Here is a 24,987-nt window from a genome sequence, read left to right as displayed (position 1 = left end):
ATAATTACTAGTTACTTTATAGAGAAAGAATATCAGTTAAAATGTGATGCATTGTCACAGATTAAATAGCTCAAAGTATATAAAGTAGTTAAAATGAAATATGCACAGTGCTGCATACACATTTAGGAATCTGTGATGAAGATGCAACATTATGATTCAGGATCTATAATGGAGTATATTTACATTGTGCTGTTTCTGCTGTACTTATTCCACTGTATAGAATCAGAATCAGGTTTATCGCCAAGTAAGTTTTCATATTTAAGGAATCTGTCTTGGTGTTTTGGTGCATAACAAACATTAAGTAAAATAAATAAAGAAGATAACGAAGATGTAAATATATATGCAATATGTTTATAAAATGAAAAGAGCTGTACAGTTTGTGCAGGAAAGGAGGCAAAGCATTCACCAGGTAAAAGTTGACAGCATGCAGAATATTTAAAAGTGCGAGACACAATAATCCAAAAGATGTTTTAATTAAAAGGTGTGTGTTAATGTAACGCATTGAGTCAGTTGACTTTATGTTAATGTGACGTGTGGATGGAGGGTGAGAGTCAGTGTCAGAGGCCCCGGGCTTGTTCAGCAGCAAAATACTGTATTGTTCTATACTGTAATATTGTATAATGACACACCACCTGTTGCTCTTTAAACAGATGTTTTTGTGAATGGTAAAATGAAGATACAATAGTAGAGGAGAGTGAGGCACAAGGAGCTCGAGTACAACCACAAACTACTGATCAACTTTATGTTTACGACAAAATGGACTCTGTTTTACAGCGTCATCTGTTTCTCTTTATGGCAGGCAACATTCAGAATAAAAGGCCTGCACCCTGATCCTGTCTAGGCTGTTTAGATAAGCGTCTAATGTACTGATATAAAGCTAAAACAACAACAACAATCTGCACATACATTTTCATGACTCTACAAGTGTGGACTGAAAAGCAACCTGCAAAGCCAGTTTGACGGATTTCTCTGCAAACGGTCTTTGCGGGACATGAAAATCTGCATGCTGTAAAAAAACAAGTCTCTGTGGGAGATACTGTACATACATGACAGAGGGAGGGGGAGAAGAAAAAACGAGGGAAGGGCAAAGCGAGAGAGGAGGGGGGGCGTTAGGTAGGTCTCAGATAACAATGCTGTTGTTGTGTTGAGCATGGAGGAGCCCTTCCATCACAGCTGCTGCCTGTTGCTGTCTTTTCCCTCCTTTTACGCTCACTCTCGTTTTTCCCCCTCTTGAGTTGTAAGAAGACTCGGGAGGCGAAAACATAGAGGACCGTCAGTCCGACAACTGCTCGTTCTTTGACAAAAACAAAAAAAAAACGGTTGTTTTAAAGCACAGAGAGAGAAAAAGAAAAGGCAAAGTAGCAGCCTTGTTATTTTTGTGCATTCGTGGCACAGGTAATTAACGAATACAGACTTAATGAAAGAATAAATGCAGCACGGAGTTGTCTTAGAGGTAACTGGGACAAACACACTGGTATAATCCTCGGGGATGGGAGACAGGATGAAGGTAAAGGTGACCTCATGCAAAGCCTCTTTGACGAAGGGCAACTTCATTCATTTATCTTCTTCACTCTCTCTTACACACACCCATATAAAACACACACATGTACTGTATGCCCCTTGTCAGTAGCTGTTGGTAGAGCAGGAACAGGTGAGACTTGGACAGGCGGTAAAACTGGTGGAGTATGTATAGTTTGTCCTGCAGGCAGCTGGTTCATGGGATGACTTTGAATGGATCAGCTGGATGTAAGGAAAATCTGAGTCCCTCTCCCTCTGTCTCTTACTAAGTGGATTTCTCCCATGCAGCGACTGCTGCCTTCCCCATATGGAGCGGCGGGTAAAGCCAGATTACACCAGTTTGTGGAAGAGGGGCACCAGTTTACAGCATGAACTCACGCCAACAATAAGGACGTACAGTATAGTTCAACTGTTACCCTCTTGTGCAATCAGTGAAGATTGAAGTTAAATCAGTAGTTGCCTTTATTAGCAGTAACATCCCTTGTGTTTGTGTGATTAATCAGATGTTTAATAGAAATAATTTCAAATAAAGTTCAAATGAACTAAACTCCTAGAATGTACCTCTGTGTTTACCTATATTTAAATGTCTATACATATATTAGCATCATCTTGAAACCAATTAATGAAATATGCAAAACAACAAGTGTCACCTGCCGTTTCTAAAAATAGGATATTATGTTTATTTGTCCACTCAGCATTCAGAGGAATGTGTTGGCAGCTTAAGGAGGGGGGTGCCCATGACCTGCCTTTAACACAGCCATTTACATGTGAGAGAGGGCGGAGGCTGCAACACGGCCTAATAAGCTCAGTAACAATAAACCTTAGTCGGCTTGAACCATTGATTAGCCAACAGCTGACACAACAAAAACAAATCCCACAATGGCAATTAATGCACGCTCTGAAGGCGTGCCCCTTTTTGTCGGCAAAGTGTTGCATTGTGGGGGTCATATCTTATTCTCTCAGATAAGAGGGGTAATTGAACGGATCTAAACTGTTGTTGCAAACAATGAGATGAAAGAATAAGGTTAAATGCTCCGAGAAGTCGGGCAGCTGAAGCAGGGATGAGCGCGGCGCATAATGAGTTATGACTGATGATCTCTGACACGGTGACTCCGGTGGCTGAAGAGGCCTCCGAATTACCTCCATTGTGGGCCCATATGCAGGGGATCAGAGGGACTGCTGCTACTGCTGACCCTCCCCCACTATCTACTTCCTGTTTTTCATGGTTGTCTGCTCGCTTCTGCCTATACAATACCAGCTGTGTCTGGAGACATTCCAGCTGGTTCTATACTGCCCTACCCTCATAAAAACCATGACTGTTGGCCAAAGGAGCCAATAGACGCAACTGAAGGCAGATCACATTGCATCATATGAGATCTGCTAATCAAGAGGCTGTTCCACTGAAGGCCCTTTGAAAGCTTCGGCAGCCAATTGGCTCCCAGCTTGGCTTTTTTATGTGTTTATATTACTGTTTTTGTTAGACTGGAAAAATAGTAATTGCACGCTAGTCATGTAAAAAAAAAAAAAAAAAAAAAATACATAATTTGATGCAAAATTTGTGACCATTTTTGGAAACATTTGGTAAAGCAAAATAATAATAATAATAATAATAATAATAATAATAATAATAATAATAATAATAATAATAATAATAATGACTGAGAGGGAACCCAAATTAAACATACAGTAAGTACTACACATGAAAGCAATTTTGGATAAGTGTTAATTTTACACATCATTTTTCAGAAATATTATGTTTTTTTGATGCATTGTTGTTGATTAAATATCCCAAAAGTATATAAAGTAGTTAAAATTAGCCCTAACTTATAAACAACCACTACATTAAATGTGGGATTATGATAGTTACGGACTCAAAATGTAATCTGATATATTTATAAAAATTAACCCAATCACAAGTATCAAGTATCACAATAATAAAATAACACTTACTTTATAACTCTGAAATACACAGATAAAGACAAAGACAAAATGGAAATAATGTTTTTTTATATACAGTATGAGACAACAGAACAATGCAAACTGAGAAAAGAAAACAGAAACCAACATGTTTGGTATATTTGTCCTTTGCTCAGTGCATATTAAAGGAAATCCAGACAGTAGCCTGTAGACTAATAATGGTGAAATTTCTACTCAGTGAAAGTCACACGCCATGATAATGACTGTAATATCAGCTATAGTTTCAGTGTTATGTGTAATCCATTACTTCCCAAGCAGGAGAGTTTATTCACCTTACTGACATGAGGCTGAGCGTTCACTCATCTATTTCCAGATCAACTGTATCAATCAATGAGGAGAAACAAGGTTACCCCTGTACACCAATGACAGCACGTCTGATTAAAGTACTGCTTACATTTTAATACATTAATAATATTAATGACAATAGAGCACTGTCAGTGAGCATTTTGGGCATTAAAGTTGTGTTGCCAATACTTCTGCACTTTTATGTAAATGAAATGTTAAATTCAGGAATAATTTTTATAGTGTGGAATAACTACTTTACCTATTTAAGTAAATGATCTGAATACTTATTCACCTCTGCATGTATTATGTGTATACTGTATATAATCAGTTAACTCGTCGTGCACACAGCAGGCTTCCACTTCAGCTGAATGTAGGCAGCTGTTGTGTTTTCATAAGTAATCCTATTTTTAAATTGGACAGAGACATTAATATTGTTACTTTGCAGATCATTTATAATTATTTTTTAATGTTGAAAACTGTTGTAGTAGATTTACATCTGTTCATACACAACTTTGGCACCAAATGGCAGTGTTATGTTGACAAGGTTCATGCGTTAAGAAACAAACTGATGTGATAAAATTAAAATGCATAAGTATGTTTGTAAAATCTACATTTCTGCATGAGTTTTCTGTACTTGGAATATAATCTTACAGTGACCTCTAGTGGTTATCAGGGGGGAAACATCACTCAGTCAGTACCAGCGTCTTATGAAAAGGCTTTTTTTTGCAGCTTACTTCGTAAAGTGGGTCACACCTACAGCTTTGTTGTTCAAACAGAGAGCTGAAGCCTACGTTACACCACAACAGTCCAGATGACCTTGGTGGCCATGAGCTTGTTGCAGCCATCCCACTGACAGTCATCAAAATTTATCACAGGTCCACAGGCCACTCCCCAGTAGGAGTGTGAACCCTTGTTCACACACAAACCACCACCACCCTTCATTCATCAACATGCCGCAGGGCCAGAGGACAACCTGGAGACGTGTATTCCCAGTCCAGAGTGAAGTGATCAACAATGATGCAGGAGGAAATGAGAATTCTGTTATCGGTTTTGTCTCCACAGGGAGGTCAAAGGTCAGGTCACTGTCGGGACTCATTCACTGCGTGCTCATTATGGCGATTATGCCTCTGAAAGGTAAAACTTCATCATCCTGTTTGCACTGACGCCATAAATAAGCCTGATTTGAGTCTGAGGCCGGGGGGGCTTAACTACTTTTTCTGTAGTGTGGAGAAGCTTAAGTCGATGTCAGTACACCTTCATAAACATGACGTGAGGGGTATTCAGCAGCTCTGGAACGACACAGTGGACAAGTCCTCCCTAACAAATACACATTCAGTCAATTTGAAACTATGGTTAGAAAATTAGGGCAAGTATCAGAAGTAAAAGTCCTAATTATGCAGAAAAATATTAGATTATGTATATGCATCATATTTTTTTTTTACATTTTTTATTATATTATATATTTATTTTGTGTGTAACAAATGTAACTACAACTATAGCTGTTGAAAGGTGCAAAATTATGACTGATAACTTCTTTTTAACAGTAATAGATTTGATGGAAATACTTTAGGTCAGGTGCAGCACTTAAGCAGTAAATATATATTTAGCAAACTGCAGCTGTCAGATGTCTTTCACTGTGCAATAAGAGATGATGTATGTGACAGATAAACAACATGTAACTGCACTTAGAGCGGAACCACCTGTCTAATTATGTGTTTCTGATGAATTGCACGGTAATTAATGATGCTGTAATCACTCGGTTTTAAATAACTAGAGAGAGAACAGTGACGTACCTCAGGTCTTTAAAGGATCTGAAAATGTTCCTCTGAATCCTAAACATGATAAACTCCAGAGAAAAGTTATGTTTACATCAGACACTGCATTCATCTCTGAATCTCTCCACTGTACAGTTGATTAACTGTCCTAACTTTGACAGAAAACATCAAAAACAAGAAGGAGATTGAGAAAATAAGTCTCCAGGACAGTTAAGATTACATTATATTGTCACAGAATCATTTCTGGCTGTTGGCAGATTAATCTTTATTTCACATTTTGGTCTCTCAGCTGCAATCCCAACTGAAGTGGACGAGTTCTCCCTTCAGAAAAATGTATAAAATAAAGTAAAGATGTGGAAATTCTGTATCAGGCAATAAAAATATAAGCTGTCTGACTCACATATAGTGTAACATGGAATAAATCTGGTGATAAGAAACAAGCCTCACACACACATATTACACACAGGTGATAAGGGCTGGGTTTCAATGACCAGACCTGAACCTTGCTCCCTTTCACAGCCTCAGGTGGAGTCCTGCTGCTCACTTGCTGTTTCAGGAAATGAAGCTTTGATCCAGTTCACACACCTCGCAGCGGGAGCTCGCACACAGTAAGTCTGTTTAACTGAAGATGCTCTAAACTTCTGAGGAATATTTGAAGGCAGAGATCTGATTTACTGAGGCAGTTCATTTATTTATTTTTTTTAGTTGGATGTTTAGATTTTATGACTAGGTATGGGAAAGCTATAAAAGCGCGAAGACGGCGTGGACCACGTTAAAGCAGTCTGCTTTTGAGGAAGTATGGTAGAACCCATAAAATTGGGTTATATAGGCTTTCCTAATTTTTGTGAAATATTATTATATATATCCTATTTTTGTGTGAACCTCTGAAAAGCTACATATCTTGTGTTAATATGAAACATATATTTATAATCTCTTCTCTTCTACTCTCACTCACTGTTCCAGGATAACAACACTAGCATGACTGTTTGCTGGAAACCATGGCCTAACCTCGTCTGGATCTGTTTATCACTGTGTGCAACCGGAGGTCAGCATTCATTGTTATTATAATTATAGAAAAGTCTGTATGAACCTGCTGGACTGGACATAATTCAGTCTGTAGTAGTATTACTTTGTATTAAATACATTTTTCAAAGATCTGTGGTGTGACAGGAGGACTAGATTCAACCTTAATGAGCCCTAAGAGGAGATTATTAGTACTTTGTTAGGGAAAGGGCTCATAGAACACAAAATTTGCTGGATTTGTTGCCTTTGAATGATCCTTTATATCTACTTGTCTAAGTCTAGTCCCCCTGGTTAAACTCTGTTTCTACAGTAGCCCAGAACAGAAAAACTAAATACGCTCTTTCACTTCTTTTGGTGCATTTTTCTACAACCATAGTTTGTCCTCAATTCGAGGAAGGAGAGGGCGAGGCGATGCGGTCATCAATTTATGTATCACACTGTATTTAGTCATTAGTCACATTGAGTTACTCATCATTTAATATTTGTCGAAGGTGTGCACAATTTTAATGTGAGGAAGGGAAATATGATCATTTTTCTTTTTGATTATACAGGCAGGTGACAAATTAAAGGAAAAACAACATTAAGTGTGTCAGTAGAAATTCATGAAATTCCTTGAATGTTTTCAATGTTAGCTACATTCTTTTTCTCCCCTGAACGTTTCTTTCCCACTTTTTGTCAAATATTAATGCGAGTGACTTTAAAATGACCCTAGATGAATACTTTGAGCACCGCGACAGGTCAGACAGGTTGCTTTTGAAAAATGATTATTATTCTTGGTGCGGCCTAGAAGGGAAGAACTAAATCAAACTTTCACAAATCTAATCAGTCATTGTCAAAGTGGCTCGTTTCAGCTGTCGACTCTTTGAGAAGAACATTTCACATTTCAATTCACGAACTCTACCTCGACTTTAATGCTTGACACGTGAAGGATCGGTCCGGATGATTGTTGTGTTTGAGTTTCAGTCTTCAGTCCAAAACCAACTAAACAAAAAGCAGTGTGCTTTGTGGCATTTACGCGCCTTGAGCAAACTCAAACACGTCTCAAGCACTGATTTGAACAAAGAGCTTTATGTGCCTCCATAAGATGCAGACACTTTTTTCTCTCATTGTATTCCATCGCATGATTTACTAATGTTGTTGCTTCACTTTCGCAGTCATGTGAGCACCAGAAAAAAATGCAGTTTGCATGAGTAGCCTGCTGATCTTTAACTTTCCAAGCAATTTAATCCAGTATTTGTATAGATATATATGTATATTTAGTGTATAAATGTTCTACAGGGAGACCAGAGTATTAAAATTGCCAACATTTTGTAACCAACAATATAGCAACAAGCAGTTATTCCAACCATTACATGGTCCATTTTCATGATTCCTCCTTCTAATCAATACTATTTTAAAAACCACCTATAATTAAGAGTTTAAATAAAATAATTGTATTAATCTTTATCATTTGTATCCCCGTGTATTTACATTTTTCTGTACCCCTGAAAATGGACATGGACAGGCACTGTGCATAAGTATCGCATGAAGTTAAAAAGTCCAAATTTAAACATTTAAAACCAAAGTACATACTTCTTTGTACAAGAACATAGCAAGGTGCAAAACAAAGAGGTCTGTGCCACAATAACAAGATCCAAAGACTGTTTTTCTTCCATCATAAACTCTGCAGCTCGTCTCTGATCTCTGCTGTTGTCGTCTCTTTCATACTCAGTGGTCACAGAAGAGTTCAAACTACAGCCTCTGAATTCAACAGTGCTACAAGGCTCTGATGTGCGATACACCGCCACCGTGGTGGGAACCTGGCAGAGCATGACTTGGACTGTTGGAGAGTATCTGGTCGCCACTGTCCATGTCCCTGGCACCGGTAACATAAGCGTATTCTCAGACCAGTATGCTGCCAGATTCTGCGTTAAAGATGACATCAGCTGTGTGGAGTTCTTCATGTACAACGTCACCCGTGGACAGTCCGGGAAGGTTATCTGCTTTGTGATGGGGAAGTATGGATCGAAGACAGCAGACCTTTACGTACAAGGTAAGGTCATTAACATAAATCAAATATGTTTAATGGGAAATTTGTTGTTTGGTATTTTAAGAGACACCTGCTACTGTGCATTCCCTTTGACCTCTGACCCCAGATGAGGATGTTTCCTGCAGGGGTCGGTTATGCTGAGCTGTATGCACACTGCACACACTGCACACACACACACACCTACTTATAGTACTCTTTTTTAAATATCAGCTCAGTATTTCTGCATTTGCTCAGTGTATTCATGAGGGAGGTGTAGTGGCTGGGATGTACTCTGGAGGGCAGCAGTCAGCTCCATTCATCCGTCTCTCTGGTGTGTAATGACAACGACTATCTGCTGAGAATAAGGAGCTAAAATGAGGAGATAGTACCGAACAAACTAAGTGGATGGCAGTAGTTCTTATTTTACTTGCCTGTCATCCTCTACTGGTTGGATGATACGAGATGGCCAGCTGAGGGCTCATTATCTCCCCATCACCTTCATATAAGAGCTGTGTTACACTTCAGTCAACTTACAGTGATCTTCATCCACACTGCAACAAGATGTGGAAATATACAGTGAACACCACTTTGCCTTTTGTTCAGGGAGAAAGAGTAACCCCTGTCACTTCTATAAAGACCAATAAAACCACCTGTATCACAGAATTTGAATTCAAACAAATACACAGGAGAACAAATACAACATAGGAAAAAGCCTTTTTTATTATAAAGCGCTTTACACGACATATCTCATTCACCCATTCACGGCATTAGCTGCCATGCAAGGTGCCAACTGCTCATCAGTTTTAAGAGCTAACCATTCATACACCTTCGGGAGCAATTTGGGGTTCAGTATCTTGCCCAAGGACACTTCGACATGCAGACTGGAGGGGATCGAACCACTGATCTTCTGATTAGTGGACGACCCGCTCTGCCTCCGAGTCACTATTACGCCAACTTGCTGTTAACTAGATGTCACTAAAGCCATCAGGATTAATCATCTCTGCACACAATTTTGTGCCAATCCTTTGGGTAGATGACGAGCTATTCCACTTGATATATAAGAAGTTTAATCAGCTGGTGGCACCAAGTGAAAAAGATGAGTACCAGTCATCTTTTAATGGTCTAACAATCATCACTAATGTGTTTGTAAAGCAATGTGAGGTCATTAAAAAAAATAAATTGCTGCATATGCATCATTAAAATTCTGATTAAGTCATCTCCTGGCTTCAAACTCACCTACAATGTGTTTTGATCACCAAAGTTTATGAATAGATCTTGAAGGAAATGTCAACGTCTGAACCAAATCCAAGACAATTCATCCGACATTTCAATGAAACTGTTACGTCAACTTGCTGTTGACTAGATGTCGCTAAAAGCCATCAGGATTAAATCATCTGGAAATGTCTCTGCACACAATTTTGTGCCAATCCTTTGGGTAGATGACGAACTATTCCACTTGATATATAAGAAGTTTAATCAGCTGGTGACACCAAGTGAAAAGCCAAAGTTTTACCAAAGCCAGGAGGTTTAAAAGAATACAAAAAAATCCATAACATAGTTCTTTGAGAAGGGCTGAATTTGGGGCAAAAGGCTTGGTCTTGATCTGTGAAGATGTTTCACCACTTGGAAAAAGTTCTGTGGGAACTGAAGAAGCCTCTTGGATAAGAAGTGAAGCGTCTTAACGGTCTTAACGGATCTATAACCAAGTCCAGTTACCCCAAATTCAACCCTTCTCAAGGATCGACGACCTTGACGACTGAGAATCACAGATTTTATAAAATAGTTGTTGAGATATTAACCATGACACTACCATGGCTGAATTGCATCAACACAATAAAAGGTTTAATGCAGTGAGGCATCATAGATATGACCATACATGTCCATGTAGGAATCTGTAGTTAACATTTTGTAGTGTCATGAATATGCAAATGACTTCAGGGATGCTCATTACTATGCAAACACTGGCTTATAAATGCAGCAGAAGTGGGACATGTTTTGACATCAGATGCTCAGAAAATGTAGATGTGGGGCCGGAGAGAGAAAATCTCTGTTTTCCTTAGAGTAAAATAAAACTGAGGAACATTTTGCTGTTAATGCCGTAAAGAACACATCCCAGTGTCAGCTCAACTCCGACCTCTATTCATTAGTAGCTTTGGCCTCGACGTCTGGATTTAAACCGGAGCACACACCCAATAAATTCTTGTCTCTGTGACACAGTTTTCCAATTAACCGGCTTCAAACCAAAGCCCTGCACACCAGTATAAAGTAGATCTAACAATCTACAATCTAACCTCCCCTCCATGTTCAAACAGTTAAACGTGATTACAACCTGAAGATCTCACTGAGAAACATCTGGGCTCCTGTCTCTGGCTGCGAATGGATATTGATTATTAAAGTGTTGGAGCTCTATCTCGCGATGGTAATTAGGACTTTCATGATTACAGACATATTCGCCTTGCATGTAGCGAAACCTCCAGCCAAAGCTAATAAATCCACTTAATAGACCTGCCAGTGGTGCGTGCATTGATCGCTTTTCTGCAAAGGGATGCTAATAAGAGACACTGACATTGAACAGCGAACCAAAGAAAGTTTCATATTAAAAGAATGAGAGTGTCTCATTGGTTTGTCAGGAGTGCTGACGAAGAAAATGATCCATGTGCCCCTTATGTATCCATGCCAATTCGAAGAAAGACAATAAAATATGAATTAAAGATCGGTTATTATGTTCTAAAATGTCTAATGTAGCTGAAGAATTGTTGTTTTGACTGTTGTGTTAGTTGGAACTTTCATTCGTTGATTGGCATCAGCTGCCGGGTGATTTACAACATGCCCTTATATCCACGCAGGTGCAACAATAAGAAAAATATAGAATATCTACACAGAGGGGAAGAGGCATATATAGAGCAGCCATGAGATCGAGCTCCAACACTTTAATAATCAATATCTATTCACAGCCAGAGACCGGAGCCCATGAGATTATCTTCAGGTTGCAGTCACGTTGAACTATTTGAACACGGAGGTGAAGAGGCATATATTGTTAGATTTACCTCATACTGGTGTGCAGGGCTTTGGTTTGAGGCCGGTTAATTGGAAAACTGTGTCACAGAGACAAGAATTTATTGGGTGTGGGCTCCGGTTTAAATCCAGACGTCGAGGCCAAAGCTACTAATGAATAGAGGTCAGAGTTGAGCTGACATTGGGAAGTGTTCCTTGTGGTGGTAACAGCAAATTGTTCCTCAGTTTTATTTTAGGGGGAGTAACTCTAAGCAAAACATCCATGTCAGAGATTTTCTCTCTCCGGACCCACATCTACATTTCTGAGCATCAAAACATGTCCCACTTCTGCCAGCAACAAGCATCCCTAAAGTCATATACATATTCATGACACTACAAGACGTTGTTCACAACACATCTATGGTCATATCTATGATGCTTCACTACATTAATCCTTGTATTGTGTTGATACAATTCAAGTGTTATTAGAAAGACCATGAACCTAATGTCTACTCTTGACTAAACCTCTCCTCTGTCTATATTCCTCAGCCAGTGGTGTGGTCAGCATCACAGGAGGAACCGTGACGGCGACTCAGGGCGACCAGGTTGAGTTCCAGTGTGCAGCATTTCTGTGGTTCCCTGATCCTACCATCACCTGGACCCGCAATGGTGAAGCTGTGAACAGCAGCCTGTACAACACCACCAGCGTTAATGATGTGAATTACTTCAACTCCACGAGCGTCCTGAAATTCCAGGCAGAGAGAAACACCAGGGTGGAGTGTTTGGCGACTGTGCCGACACTAACAAAGCCAATCCAATCCAGCTCGGTCTACTTGGTGGTTGGTAAGAAGATCTTCAAGTGCTTCTGTGCTCTTCCATGTTAGAAAAAAAATGTGTTACTTAGTTTCCCATTAAATGCATAAAGTGTATGAAAATTCTTTGGTTGCCCGAGGCCAAGCGGCAACCTCCGTGGCTGTGAAATGAGGCCAACACAGAAGTGCCAAAAAACTGCAGTTCCTCAAACGTCCACTTGAGGCTGGCTACAAAAGTCAAATGTCCAACTTCACAGCAGAAATAAACATGTTTACAGCCTGGTACAAAAAACTGTTTTGGTCTCTGTAGATAATTTCCCCGTTAATGACGACTGTACTGAGGGTGAATTTATATACAACTCACCTGTTCACATTATATTAAGGCTTAAAGTTATGCAGGATTAAGAGTGTGGCAGCTTTGACTGACACATAGGTGCCATTACAGGTGGCTTATTTAAGCAACCAAGGAGAGGCAGGACTGCCAAGACATCTTCACGAAGCTTCAGAGACCTGACGTCCATGTTTACAGTCTAAATTCTAATGTCAGATTAAGATATTACAATTCATCCTGAGGGGAAATATCATGGCGAACCATCCAAAAGAGACATTTCGTAGCCAAAAATGTCACCTATGTGGCGATTGAAAGTCACAAGGTTTCATCCTCCACCACAAATACTAAATTTAATGGCAATCCACTCAACATTTGAGAGCAGATATTATAGTCTAGACCCAAGTGGTGAATGTTGACAGAAGGGTAAAAGTTGGACACGTTACTGCTCTGCTCGATCTACAGATGGATGATGTTTCATACATCTTTGCTGCAATATTGTTGCTACATCACAAGTCCATGTCTTCGAGAATCTATAAATAGCCCCTCTCTGCACATTAACATATGGCCTGCGTGCGTAATTGAAGAATGATCTAATAAAAATCAGATTTTAATTGAATAAAAAACCCATCTAACACATACAGTATAGAAATCACTCTAACAGCAGAAACCGGCAGAGTGTACGAGGATGTGCACGCAGATTACAGGAATAGCGTGAAAGAGTCCTGCAGCAAATCTACATTTTATTTGGAAGAGAAATTTGAATGCGTGTGAGAAATGTGTTTTAAATTGGACACAATCTGGATGGGAGGCATGCAGTATGTTAATGATAAGGCGTTATGATGGATGAGAGAAAGCTTTGCATGTGAGGTGTCAGACTAAATGTGTTTCTCTCTCTCTCGTTAGCATCGTCTATTCAGGCTGTAATGATGCTTCTCCACAAATTTCACATTTAAAGCAAAATGTATGTGCAACACAGGCTTTTTTAGAATATCGTGCTTCTTTTCTCCTTCTGGCTGTGTTCAGTATTTTTTAAATTTGACAATTTTTAACAAGCTCATAGCTCTTTGAAACTCTGGTCTCTTCCTCCTGCAATAGTTCCCAAGCCTCCTGACTGGACTGTGCTGATAGCTGTGGTGTTGTCCTTTAGTTGTGCCGCTCTGCTGGCTTTGCTCATCATTGGAATCGTCTTCTGCTACAAACGCAGGAAAGAAAAACGTAAGGCCTCTTTATTATATCAGCCAAATGCAACTTACACCATCCAAAAAAATCACAAATGTAAGCGTACTAACCTGGATTTGCTGATAAATACTGAATGGGACAATGGGGACTGCTGCTTACTGGTTATTTCTTTCACATGATACAGTACTTAAAGAGCTGTGGACTTCAGAGTTGAAGTTATATGTAATTGCTATTTACAAGTACTGCACTGACCACTGACATTTACTAATTTGTCATCTTACAATCCTTTCCAGAACTCACCTACCAAGATGAAATGAGGTAAGAACTGATGAATATTTTATTTCTACCCAACAGCATGTACTTCATACTACACACTGTAAAACTCTCTGTTGTCGTTCACGTGTGTGAGTAGCAGGAGAGTGAGGACACAGAGCCAGCTGAGTGGCGTCCACGCGCCTGGACAGAGAAAAACGGGTCAGATGAACGCAGGATACATGCCGGATGGTCAGACAAGTAAGACTGATGAGAGCGTGTGCACAAACACACACAGACAAGAAGATTATACGCTACCCTGTTATCTCCTCGTGACACCATAAAGTGTCCTCTCTCTGTTTACAGGTGTCGCCCCCAGTCAGAACACTGACAGCGGCTTTTCTCAGGCAAATGGCTCCCAATTTTATGAGGTACGGTTATGTGTACAGGCACTGCAGCCTTGTGCATGGATCTTTTTTTAAATCATGAGTGGTGAGAATAAAGAACCACCTCTGTGGGCAGACACTGTGTTTGGCCGAGTAGTAAAGAAACAAAAAGCAAAAGGTTTGTCATAACTGTCTCCTTCTGTGCCTTTTTGGCTTGAATTTCCAAAAGTCATTTCCATATTAATACCAAAAGTTGGCCCATAATATAAAGTTCAGCCCTTTGTTTGCCATAAATCTTGAGATTACTTATTCCACTTATTATTTGCACATTCATGGCTACGGTGGAAATGATAATTCCACATTTTATTAAAGTTTGAGGTAAATGACAGCACTGCATAATCTTTATGCTCTTGTCTTTTTAGTTATTTATAGTGGAACGAGCTGTGCACAGCCACATTAGCAGCTCTCTGTGGCTGTATTTCGGCACAGCAATTCTTTGAGCTAAATGAGTGAGTAATTAGCACGGACCACAAGGTATGGACAAATAAGAACGTGCACGATGGTGGTGCTGGATGTAGTCAGGGGACATCCAAAGTTATTGCAGGAAAAGAGCAGAATTAAGTGCACAGGGAGAAGGACAGGGATCGAACAATACAGGCGCGGGAGCTTAAACAGACGACAGAGGGACTAAATACACAAGAGAAGACAAGATGATGAGACACAGGTGGGAACTAATCACGGACAGGTGAAACTAATCAGGCTGGAACAGATGAGCAAAAGTGGCGGGAAACACAACAAAGAGAGGAAGGACAATTACAAAATAAAATACAAAACAAAACCATGAGAGATTCATGGTCTAGAAAACATAAATGTCTGTACCGAACCAAATTTGATTGCAATCTCAAACAGTTTATGAGACAACAAAAATCTCAACCTCATGGTTGTCTCACGGTGCGTGACTGAGTGACCATCCATAAATCCATGTGGTGATGTCTCGTTTGATTTCTCCCTTTTAAAACAAAAAGGGCTGCAGAGCTGCACCTCTACATGTAACTGTATGTCAGATATTTAGCATTCACAATAAAGGAGAATTTATTGTCTGCACTGTGCCACACTACATCCACACTGCTGTACTCCTTGACACACACAGTGTTCGTTCATGCAAAGTCAAACAAGCATGTATAAATCAAAAAGTTATTATTCCTCATGCTGCATGTTTCTACATGCATACATAGAAACCACGAGGCTGTGATTTATGCAGATCACTTTGCATGGCTCTTAAAATAAAGAATTACCAGCCATGTGAGTTTTTTTATTTTTTATCTTTAATCATAAAGATACTAATCATTTTATGTGTCATATCATGGTACATGTGGATAATTCATTGCTCGATCATTCTAATTAAGTTAATGAATGAGGTGCCTCTTAAACAAATATATTATTAAAGTCCACAATTACAGCCTAGTAATTCTAAGATGATTGCGTTTTCAGCTGAGCAATACAGTTACACACTTTATGCGTTATATAAACTTTGATTTGCAGTAGCGAGAAAGAAAAGGCTGGTGCAATTTTAACCGGATACATTATTAATGCCGTTTTTTTTGTTTTTTTTTATGCTTTTAAATTTTAGATCCATGATATTGTGAACCACGCAGGAAGTGCCTGCAACACTGTGGACGGCGTCATGAAACACAGACATGTCACTATCGTGTGAAGGAAGGACGGAGGACAAAGAACTTTGGTTTCTGAATCTGCTCAAAGAGCGACGTTCTGCAGTAACGTCCGAGGCAGAAGAGACATACAGTGTATACTGGGAATGTGTCCTGCTCGCTGCCTGTATACAGCTGTATCAGCACAATGTAAACTTAAAGGGAATATACTGTAAAGACATTTTTTGATTGTGTTATTTCTGAATGTGTATCTTTGAAAGCGCAGTAACAACGTAATGATATACAACTGGAGCAGCAGTTGAAGCTGCACCAACACAACCTCTTTGGGTTTTTCTCAGCTTTGTTGAATGGCTATGTTTATCTAATTTATATTCTGTTGAATATTCAAACCTCCTTTGTTATCCTACATAAATGTCAGATTCCTCCTTAAATGTAATAAATGACTGTTCTCTGGCCTCTTTTAGAGACTTAAACAAACTTTCGTTAGTCCATCATAAACATAATTTTCATTCATATTATAATCCCTCTGCCTAATACACACCCATTTATTTCATCCGTACTCTCTAACTTTAAGTTTAAAGTCTAATTTAGACTCGATGGACGGACAGTGAGAAGAACATCAAACTGAAATCTAAATTTTGGATTTCTATTCTGGTCTAATCTCTGCTCCCCTTACATTTTTTAATCAAATCAAGTGAGTTTTAACTTGCTGAGACCAAGAGCAGAAACCAAACACACTGCTGAAGTGATTGTGTTGCTTAAGAACCAGTCTGCTGTTTCCCCAAGTATGAACTTGGATCAAGTAAAAAATATTATATATGGTTTTCTGGAATAATTCATTTTGATCAGAGGAAAGACGTATGAGAATCATTTCAGACACAATGCACTCCACACCATTTTTTAAAATGGCTTTTTTTATGTGTTGAGGAAAGTTGAACCAGGTTGAAATGTGTGTGCTGAACCGAACGGTGAGTGCACCGCAGATTGCGTCTGCGTTGTGTCTGAAAGGCCCATTAAATCCACAGCGTTTCAACTGAGGTTTGACTTAAACGAACCCTTCGAACAAAAGCAAAACTCCAAAAGAACACCTGAATTAAATAAACAGATTACTCACTTGGATTTGCTTCTCAGAGAGTTATGAAAGTAAAATGAGATTTTTTGTTTTGGAAGTTCTGACTTTAGATTTTCCTCTAATCTTTGATGTGCTTCAAATAACAAGAAGAAATTTGTCAGAACTGGAAGATTTATGCGGCTGGTGATGCACGGTCACGTAAAGACAATTTAGGGAGTTACAAGCCAAAAAGGTCGAGAATCACTGATGTAGCACACTGCAAGCATATCTACTATGGAAATGCATCCTATTCTCTACTTTCTAATGTAGCTTAGTAGTCCAGATTCAGTCTGACCACTCAGCACGGTTTCCGTGCTGCTGAGCCAGCTGAACTCAGATGACCTTAAATTGGCCAGGAGACAAACGAAGCTGGACTTATTGGCCAAGATGTAATAAAAAGAAAGCTCAACTCACCCAAGCTGAGCTTCAGGATCAGATACAAGCCAGTGACGGTATTTCCTACTGTGGATTAATTAGGCGATAACATGACGGCCGCTGTGCTGTGGCAGAGTTCCACGGTATCAGGCCCAGCTAATTAGGGGGTTTAATTTAATTCGTGATTGGATTTAATGTGATTTTTCTTTCTCTTTGTGCTTCTTTTTGCCTCTTTGGTTATATGAGTTTTTTTAATCAATGCTCCAGCCTACACAAGTTTTACAAGCCTTGAGGCTTATGACCACTCAAAAGATTCAGGAGCTCTGCAGTACTTCCATCACTCTGTCCACGTTCCCAAGGGGCATAAACATCTTTTCGTGGAGTAAAATGGGTTCCAACTTTGGTCTGTGAATGAAGAGTTTTTCGTTAAATATCATATACTTCTACTACTACTTCTACTTCATTATATATTTTAGTTTTCTCATATTATTATCTCTGCCAAGGAGGTTATGTTTTCCATGCCATTTTATTTGTTTGTCTTTTAGCAGGATTACTAAAAAACTAACGCAGATGTAGAGCTGATGCCTGGTTGTCATCCATTAGTCACATCCCCTTCTGTTTTTTCACCTCTAGCATTACATCCATAGTGGCAGCTGAGACTGGTTACATTGCCCACTTGCCCAGCTCCTGTTCTAGCACGACAGTAGCTCCGCCCCCCCTTCCTTCTGCATGTCCCCTTGCCCCAGGTCTTCCTAGTGGTCCAAAACACTCCCCCACGATTTAAAAAGTAATTTTCTGGCAGACAAGTTACACAAATGTTGCTTAAGAATCATACAGCATGCTCTATCTTTAATACTTTACCTGCTCAGGCCTAAATAAGCAGCAGTATACAGGAACTTAACTAATCCTGCAGACATGTCCACTGTATCAGCACACTGTCGTTTGGTTTTGTGTCTGGACAAATGATGCATGGGAGCGATGTGCAGTGGAGTCTCAGGCCGACATGCTGACAGAGTGTCTGGATGGGGAGCGAAGCTCTACTCTTACAGCCTGCAGTCACGTAACTCTCCACGTCTGGGAAACCCAACACTAAATACGATTACCTGCTCTGTTTATGTTTCCATATTGTAAATTACATTAGTCCAGTAATGTTCACCTCCATTTAGCTTGTTTTACAGCACATGAGAAGAATATCTTCTTCTTTTTATATATATATTACTTTCATTGGCTGTTTAAGTTTTCTGTCAAGTTAAAGCAGCAGTAGCTTAATTTTGGCTCGTTTATTTTATTATTGCAGTTCACACCATCATAATTTGATCATGTTTTGAGAAAAAAATAAGTGCTCTCTTGGCTCTGCTAAATAGACGGATACTTACTTAAGCAGCAGGCTGGCAGTGGCTGAAAGAGTTAATGAATAGAACTCATAAAATTAATGAATGGAGCTGTGGTAATGACTATTGATAAGCCATATATAGCGTGGCTTGTCAAGTCATGCTGGCTTTCAAGGCCCTTCCCTAAGCAGTTTTACCATTACATAAGGAATGTCTAGCAAATTAATCTCCCAAAGCGGACTTCACTCATCAAATTGGCTCTGTGCGGGGGGCTGGGATGGCACACAGGCCTCCTGCTGGCATAAGCCACAGGCTGGCAGAGCACAACAGAAAGTAAAGTGCTATACGTCGACCAGACTTAGGCTTAAATTAAAGCAGCTACTGACGATTTTCTGTTAGTAAAAGCAGCAATAGCACCTTTTAAAATCAGCGTTCCAGGCTTTAAACAAGATTAATGATCTTTATTTTGAATTTTTTAACAAAGTTTCAAATAATTAATCTCTATGTTCTTACATTTGTTTTGTAGTTTTGTAGTTTTTCATGTCATAAATCACAGTCAGTGCCACAGTGAGGAATCATGCGATGCAGCACATGAAAGATGCTTCTTCAGAGAAACCAAAAATAGCTTCCTCCTTTCCTTCCATCTCTTAAGGTAACAGCTATAAATGCCTCAGCAACATTATAAGAGCCAGAATGAAGCTGGGCAAGTGTCAGACTGAGGGAGAGAGAGAGGCTCGCCGTGAATCTAGTAATGGATAACCCTGCAACTTAGCTTGCAGAGGGAGAACACAGCTGAGTGCTCACTTTGTCAGATTGTCAATACGTCTTCAGGAGATGGAGGCAGAGTAGGTTTAAAGTTTAGGGAGAGTTTGCAGATTTGATCCCTGTAAAAGCCAATATGTTCATCAACTGCTCGCACCCTGGCTACATTCCAGCTCGCCATTTTCTGGCACTCACAAAATAAGGAATACATTTCCCAGAAATAAAAGCAAAAACCTGCTGCAGATTAGAAGAGTGTGTACTGAAAAAAGAACGATAGGAAGCCCATTATTATCGTCACGATGTCTGCCTCAGTTGTGTACGTTCGATCCCTCTTAAGCCACATTTCCACTTTCCTAGGCCTCTTCAGGATTATCCTTTACCTGTCCACCATCTGACTTTTCTCCTCAGATCCTCCCACTCCCATCTGCCCCAGCAATCACCTCCTTCCCCTCAGCCGAGCTCCGCCGCCCATCTCCCCACCTACACCTCACACCTCAGATCTGCTGTTTCCTCTGCTGTTGCACATGTTGTTGTCATACCTGCCTGCTCGCCTGCATCACGGCCCTGTAAGCCAAATCATTATTTCTGTATTTCGTACAGCTCCTTAACTGTGACGATGATTTGAACACACATGCAGAACAGCGCCCTCTTCCTGTTGCTGAGATTTGTGTCATTTCCTGCCAAAAGAAGCGGAGACAGTCTGAACAGCTAATGACCCTGTTTGTTGTTCGACACTGTAATTGCACTAATGACTCAAAATGAATGTGATAATGAATTCTGGTGTGGAAGTATGGCACTTTAATGAGGCCTCACTTATTGAAAAAAAAACTGTTTATTTGCCTTTCTACAGGCCCTGACTCATTCCAGCAGATCCCTGTCAAGCCTTGCAGTGCCCCCCCTTTGTTTACATCATTATTTTCTATTCTTATCTATTGCAGCTCTTTTAATTATTAATCAATGAACTGCGAATGAAAACGTGTCCGAGCTGTTTAGAGGAGTCCTGTGATTGCCTTTGATTCTCGCCAGAAGCAGTAATGACTCACAGACCTGTACAGTATGTGCGTTTACTGTGATTGTGTTCACGATGCAGCAAGCGGGAATATCAGCCGGATCCCAGACACATCTCAGTCTCATTACCGCGCTGCCTACACACTGTAGAGTGACTTACAACAGGGTTGTGCTCCCTGGAAACAACAAGTTGAATCAGTTTGACAATGCAGTTCAAAAGACAAACCCCATAATTTACCGCGATTGACACATTATAGCTCCAGCAGGCTCTCCATGCACCTCTCAGCTCGTCTGAGTCGAACTGAAAACCCATAACCAGCCTCCAGCATGTTCCAGCGGGCCCAGGCTGGGATCCAAAGCCCCTAACTATGGCTCTCCAGCCTTGAGCAGCCTCCAGCGAACTCAAGTGGGAGCTCTGCTGGAAAACTAGAGAGAGGAAGCCTGTTGTGGCCCATGGCCACAGCCAAGTGCTTATTCTCAGATGTCCACACACCACTGGAAGTCACAGCTGGTGGTCTGTGTGGACGTGGGCAAGAGACATGACACCTGTTCATCATAGTTTATAGAAGCATGTATAACACAGATTGTTGTGGAAATTCTCCTGCTGATGGTGAAGAATGAAGAATGAAGGTTTTTATTTTCTTTGCAAAGAAAAGGTCAGGTCAACACGCGAGCGGCGAAAGATGGAGAAAACACCCAGAATATGGGAACACCTGGATGTTTATACCTGAGGGGCGACTCCTTTCACATCCCTTTGTCTGCGCAAAGAGACGCCCTTCAGGACGGCCCCTTCTGTCTGTTGCAAGTATCGGTGCCGGCCCCCCGTTGTTATGCTTTACACCTGAAGTATCCTGCAGGATCTTGTATTTAGGTGCAAGGTTGAGTCTAGGCGTCACAATTTACAAAGACAAAAGGAGCTGGTGCCTTCTGTTGTGCGTCTCCAGTGATTAAAACAAAGGCACTGAATTTACTAGTACACTAGTTATACTAGTTTTGACAATCTTTATTTATTTTTCAATTCAAACAATACAACATTAAATATGTAAAGAAAAAGAAAAGAAACAGCCTGTGTGAATTACATTAATGTTAAACCAATCTGGTTAATTATGTCTTCCCTTGTATGACAACCATTTTTCACTCCATTTTAGAAAAACATCCTCTTTCAATCTCAGTTTATATGTAAGGTGTTCCATCTGTAGTATATCATCTGTAATGGACATCCACTGTTTGTGACTTGGAGTGTCAGGCTTAAGCCAGTTCTTAGTGATGGTCTTCTTCCCAGCAACCAAAAGAATCCTGGTTAAATATTGATCACCTGCATGTACCATGCCCTCCAAATGACCAAGGTATAGAACTGAACAAGATTTGGGAATCACATACCCCAGAACATCACAAATAACCAAATGAACATTCTCCCAGAGAGGTTGTATTTTGATGCATTTCCAAAAAACGTGTGTGTGGTCTGCATCCATATGGTTACATAATCTCCAACATGGTTGCTGTGCATTTGTCTGCTTACTTTTAATTTTAGGCGTAATGAAGTATCGAATCACATTCTTCCAGCTAAACTCCCTCCATTTCAAAGACTGTGGTTTATATATTTTATGCAGCAGGTGACTGCAGGGGACTGTGAGTGAGTGAACCAAAGCAGAAAAGTTCAGTTCAATAAGAAAAACTAAAACAACAACAGCAACAAGGAATAAATCGTCCTACGCGCTGTGTTCATTTAGGAGCCTGAGGGGAGAAGCTCTTCCTCAGTATCTCAGAGCTGGCCTGGTGTGTCCAAAACCTTTTTCCTGATCGTAGCAGTGAGACTTAATTTGGACTCTGTCTTTCAGATAAAGTAGAGTGCTACCTATTACATTCAGCTCAATGAACCACTCTTTGCAGGGACTTGCAGTTGTGTTCGTTGCTGTTTCTGTGCAGGACAGGGATGTTCCCTGCCAGGATGCTTTCAGTGCTGCAGGAGTCGAAATTCTTTATAGTATTTGAGCTGAAACTTGATGTCTGAGGATAAACAATCTCTGCAGAGATAGAGAGAGGAAAGATGCTACAACCCCCTGCAGAGCTGAAGACAACTGCATCTTTCACATTTCACATAAGCATTTTATCCACTCTCATTCAAAACGTATGGATCATAGCGGCTTTAAATATCCAGGTAACACACTTCTCAGTGATAAAACAGGAAATATACACTCCTTTTATCGCTCTGCAAACAGTGCAATGATGAATAAAAACAGTATATTCTTGTATGGCACTGAAATTATATGAATATGTCTGCAGCATCACACAAAAAGACTCTGAGCAGCTTTAAATAAAACAATGCACGTGCAGTCTTTTCAAATGCTTTTGATAAATGATGAATTGAAAGACTTAAAGCCAAAATAATATAACATTCATTTATTTCTCCTCTGTGGGAACAATGAATTCCTGCATTTCCTCGCAGTGCTGCAGCCACGCAGCCTCCTAATGGATTACTAATTAGAGAATAATATGGAGTTTGTCTGCACAACATGGATCCTGGAAAAACCGATAAATGGGAGTAACTTATTTATTAAATTCTATAATAATGATGTGAGCTTCTAACCACACTGAGCTGCTGCTCGGGACCTGAGCTTTAACTCAAGTAGCTGATGAGATTCTGAGTCTACAGACAGTCCGAATAAATCAATGATCGGAGTGACGGGTGATCAATTAGTCCCCAAATGTGGATCCTGAGGGACGCCGGCTCTGTTGGATCTCTAAGCAGCTGAACACTCTGATTAAAACGTGACAGATTTAGAGGATGCCAAACTCAGCCTGATTAATGAGTGTTCACAAACACACACAGGTACATGTGTGGAAAGATATGGGTGTCCTCCGATAAATCAATAAAAGCATTTAAAGAGGACTGCATTGGTTTTGGTAAGGACACGGTAGATATGCTCTGGCTCTCTCTGTGCTGCTGCATCTTTGGCCACAAAAGGTGTTTTTTGTTTGTTTGTGTGTTCAGTTAGGTATGTCATACCTTTAAATGATTAATTTACAAATTATTTAACTCTTTCCTGCCAGTGGCAGATGGTTCAGTCGGTTAAGGAGAAACAGGATCTTTGTTTTTTAGGGATTTTAGGCACAAATTAGTGTAAATTAATGTCACTATTTCATCTGTTTGTTCTTCAACACTTTTTTTCTCACACAGGTTTGACGGCTGTTGTATCAGCACTCCTTGTATACTGTACATAATGTGCTTGCCAGCTTTGGTTGCGCTGTTGCAGCAAATGTTGTCAGCTCCTGGACAATCTAAAGAAAAAAAGCCACTTGATTATAATTTTATTTTGATTGTGTTTAGATTTAAATATCTTCATCAGCTTTTAGCTGTTTGTCAAGAATTGGTTTTGAAGTAGTTTGGATTGTCTTTAGAAGATATTTGACTGACCACTGACTGTTCAACCTTCCAGTACTCAACTATCAACTGTAACATCACGACTACCTGCCTAATATCATGTAGGTCCCACCTTTTGCTGCCAAAACTCATCGAGGCGTGGACTCCACTAGACTCTGAAGGTGTGCTGTGGTATCTGGCACCAAGAAGTTAACAATAGATCCTTTAAGTCCTGTAAATTGCGAGGTGGGACCTCCATGGATTGGACTTGCCCAATTGGAGGCCAAATCAACACCTTGGTTGTGTTCCCCAAACCATCCCTGAACTATTTTTTTTATGTGGCAGGGTGCATTACTCTGCTGAAAGAGGACCGTGCCATCAGGGAATACCATGATCATGGTCAGCAGCAATGCTTCCGTAGGTGGTACATGCCAAAGTAATATTTACATGAATGGCAGGACCCAACGGTTCCCCACAGAACATCACACCACATCCATAGTGCATCCTGGTGCCATATAATTCACAGGTAAGTGGACCAAGCCACCTTCTTCCATTGCTTCATGGTCCAGTTCTGATGCTCGTTGGCACTTTCAGGTAGTGGACATGAGTCAACATGGACACCCTGACTGGATCTGCAGCAAACTGCGATGCACTGTGTGTTCTGACACCTTCCTACCAGAACCAGCATGAACTTTTTCAGCAGTTTGAGCTACAGTAGCTCATCTGTTGGATCGGACCAACATGGATGAGCCTTTGCTCCCCATGTGCATCAATGAGTCGTGGTCACCCATGATCTTGTTGCCGGTTTACTGCTGGTACTGACCTGCAA

General features: G+C 40.2%; 1 protein-coding gene across 1 annotated transcript; it reads left to right on the top strand.

Annotated features, from left to right (window-relative positions):
- The first annotated feature begins 6,088 nt into the window (after window positions 1-6,088).
- Window positions 6,089-16,658, top strand: igsf5a (immunoglobulin superfamily, member 5a). The gene is made up of 9 exons (XM_010747872.3): window positions 6,089-6,163; window positions 6,519-6,600; window positions 8,290-8,610; window positions 12,130-12,423; window positions 13,819-13,938; window positions 14,196-14,220; window positions 14,315-14,415; window positions 14,521-14,585; window positions 16,171-16,658. The coding sequence occupies exons 2-9, from the start codon at window positions 6,534-6,536 to the stop codon at window positions 16,252-16,254; spliced, it is 1,077 nt and encodes a 358-aa protein (XP_010746174.2). The 5' UTR covers window positions 6,089-6,163; window positions 6,519-6,533; the 3' UTR covers window positions 16,255-16,658.
- The last annotated feature ends 8,329 nt before the right edge of the window (window positions 16,659-24,987 follow it).

Source organism: Larimichthys crocea, chromosome XXII (assembly GCF_000972845.2).
Source record: "Larimichthys crocea isolate SSNF chromosome XXII, L_crocea_2.0, whole genome shotgun sequence".
Classification (NCBI taxonomy): Eukaryota; Metazoa; Chordata; class Actinopteri; family Sciaenidae; genus Larimichthys; species Larimichthys crocea.
Note: the sequence above shows the minus strand (reverse complement) of the source record. Positions and strands in the feature narration are given on the sequence as shown.

Coding starts and splice junctions, on each gene's coding strand:
- igsf5a (XM_010747872.3), top strand. CDS start 6,534: ATGACTGTTTGCTGGAAACCATGGCCTAACCTCGTCTGGATCTGTTTA. Junction 6,601..8,289: donor ATCACTGTGTGCAACCGGAG/GTCAGCATTCAT, acceptor TTTCATACTCAG/TGGTCACAGAAGAGTTCAAA. Junction 13,939..14,195: donor CAAACGCAGGAAAGAAAAAC/GTAAGGCCTCTT, acceptor AATCCTTTCCAG/AACTCACCTACCAAGATGAA.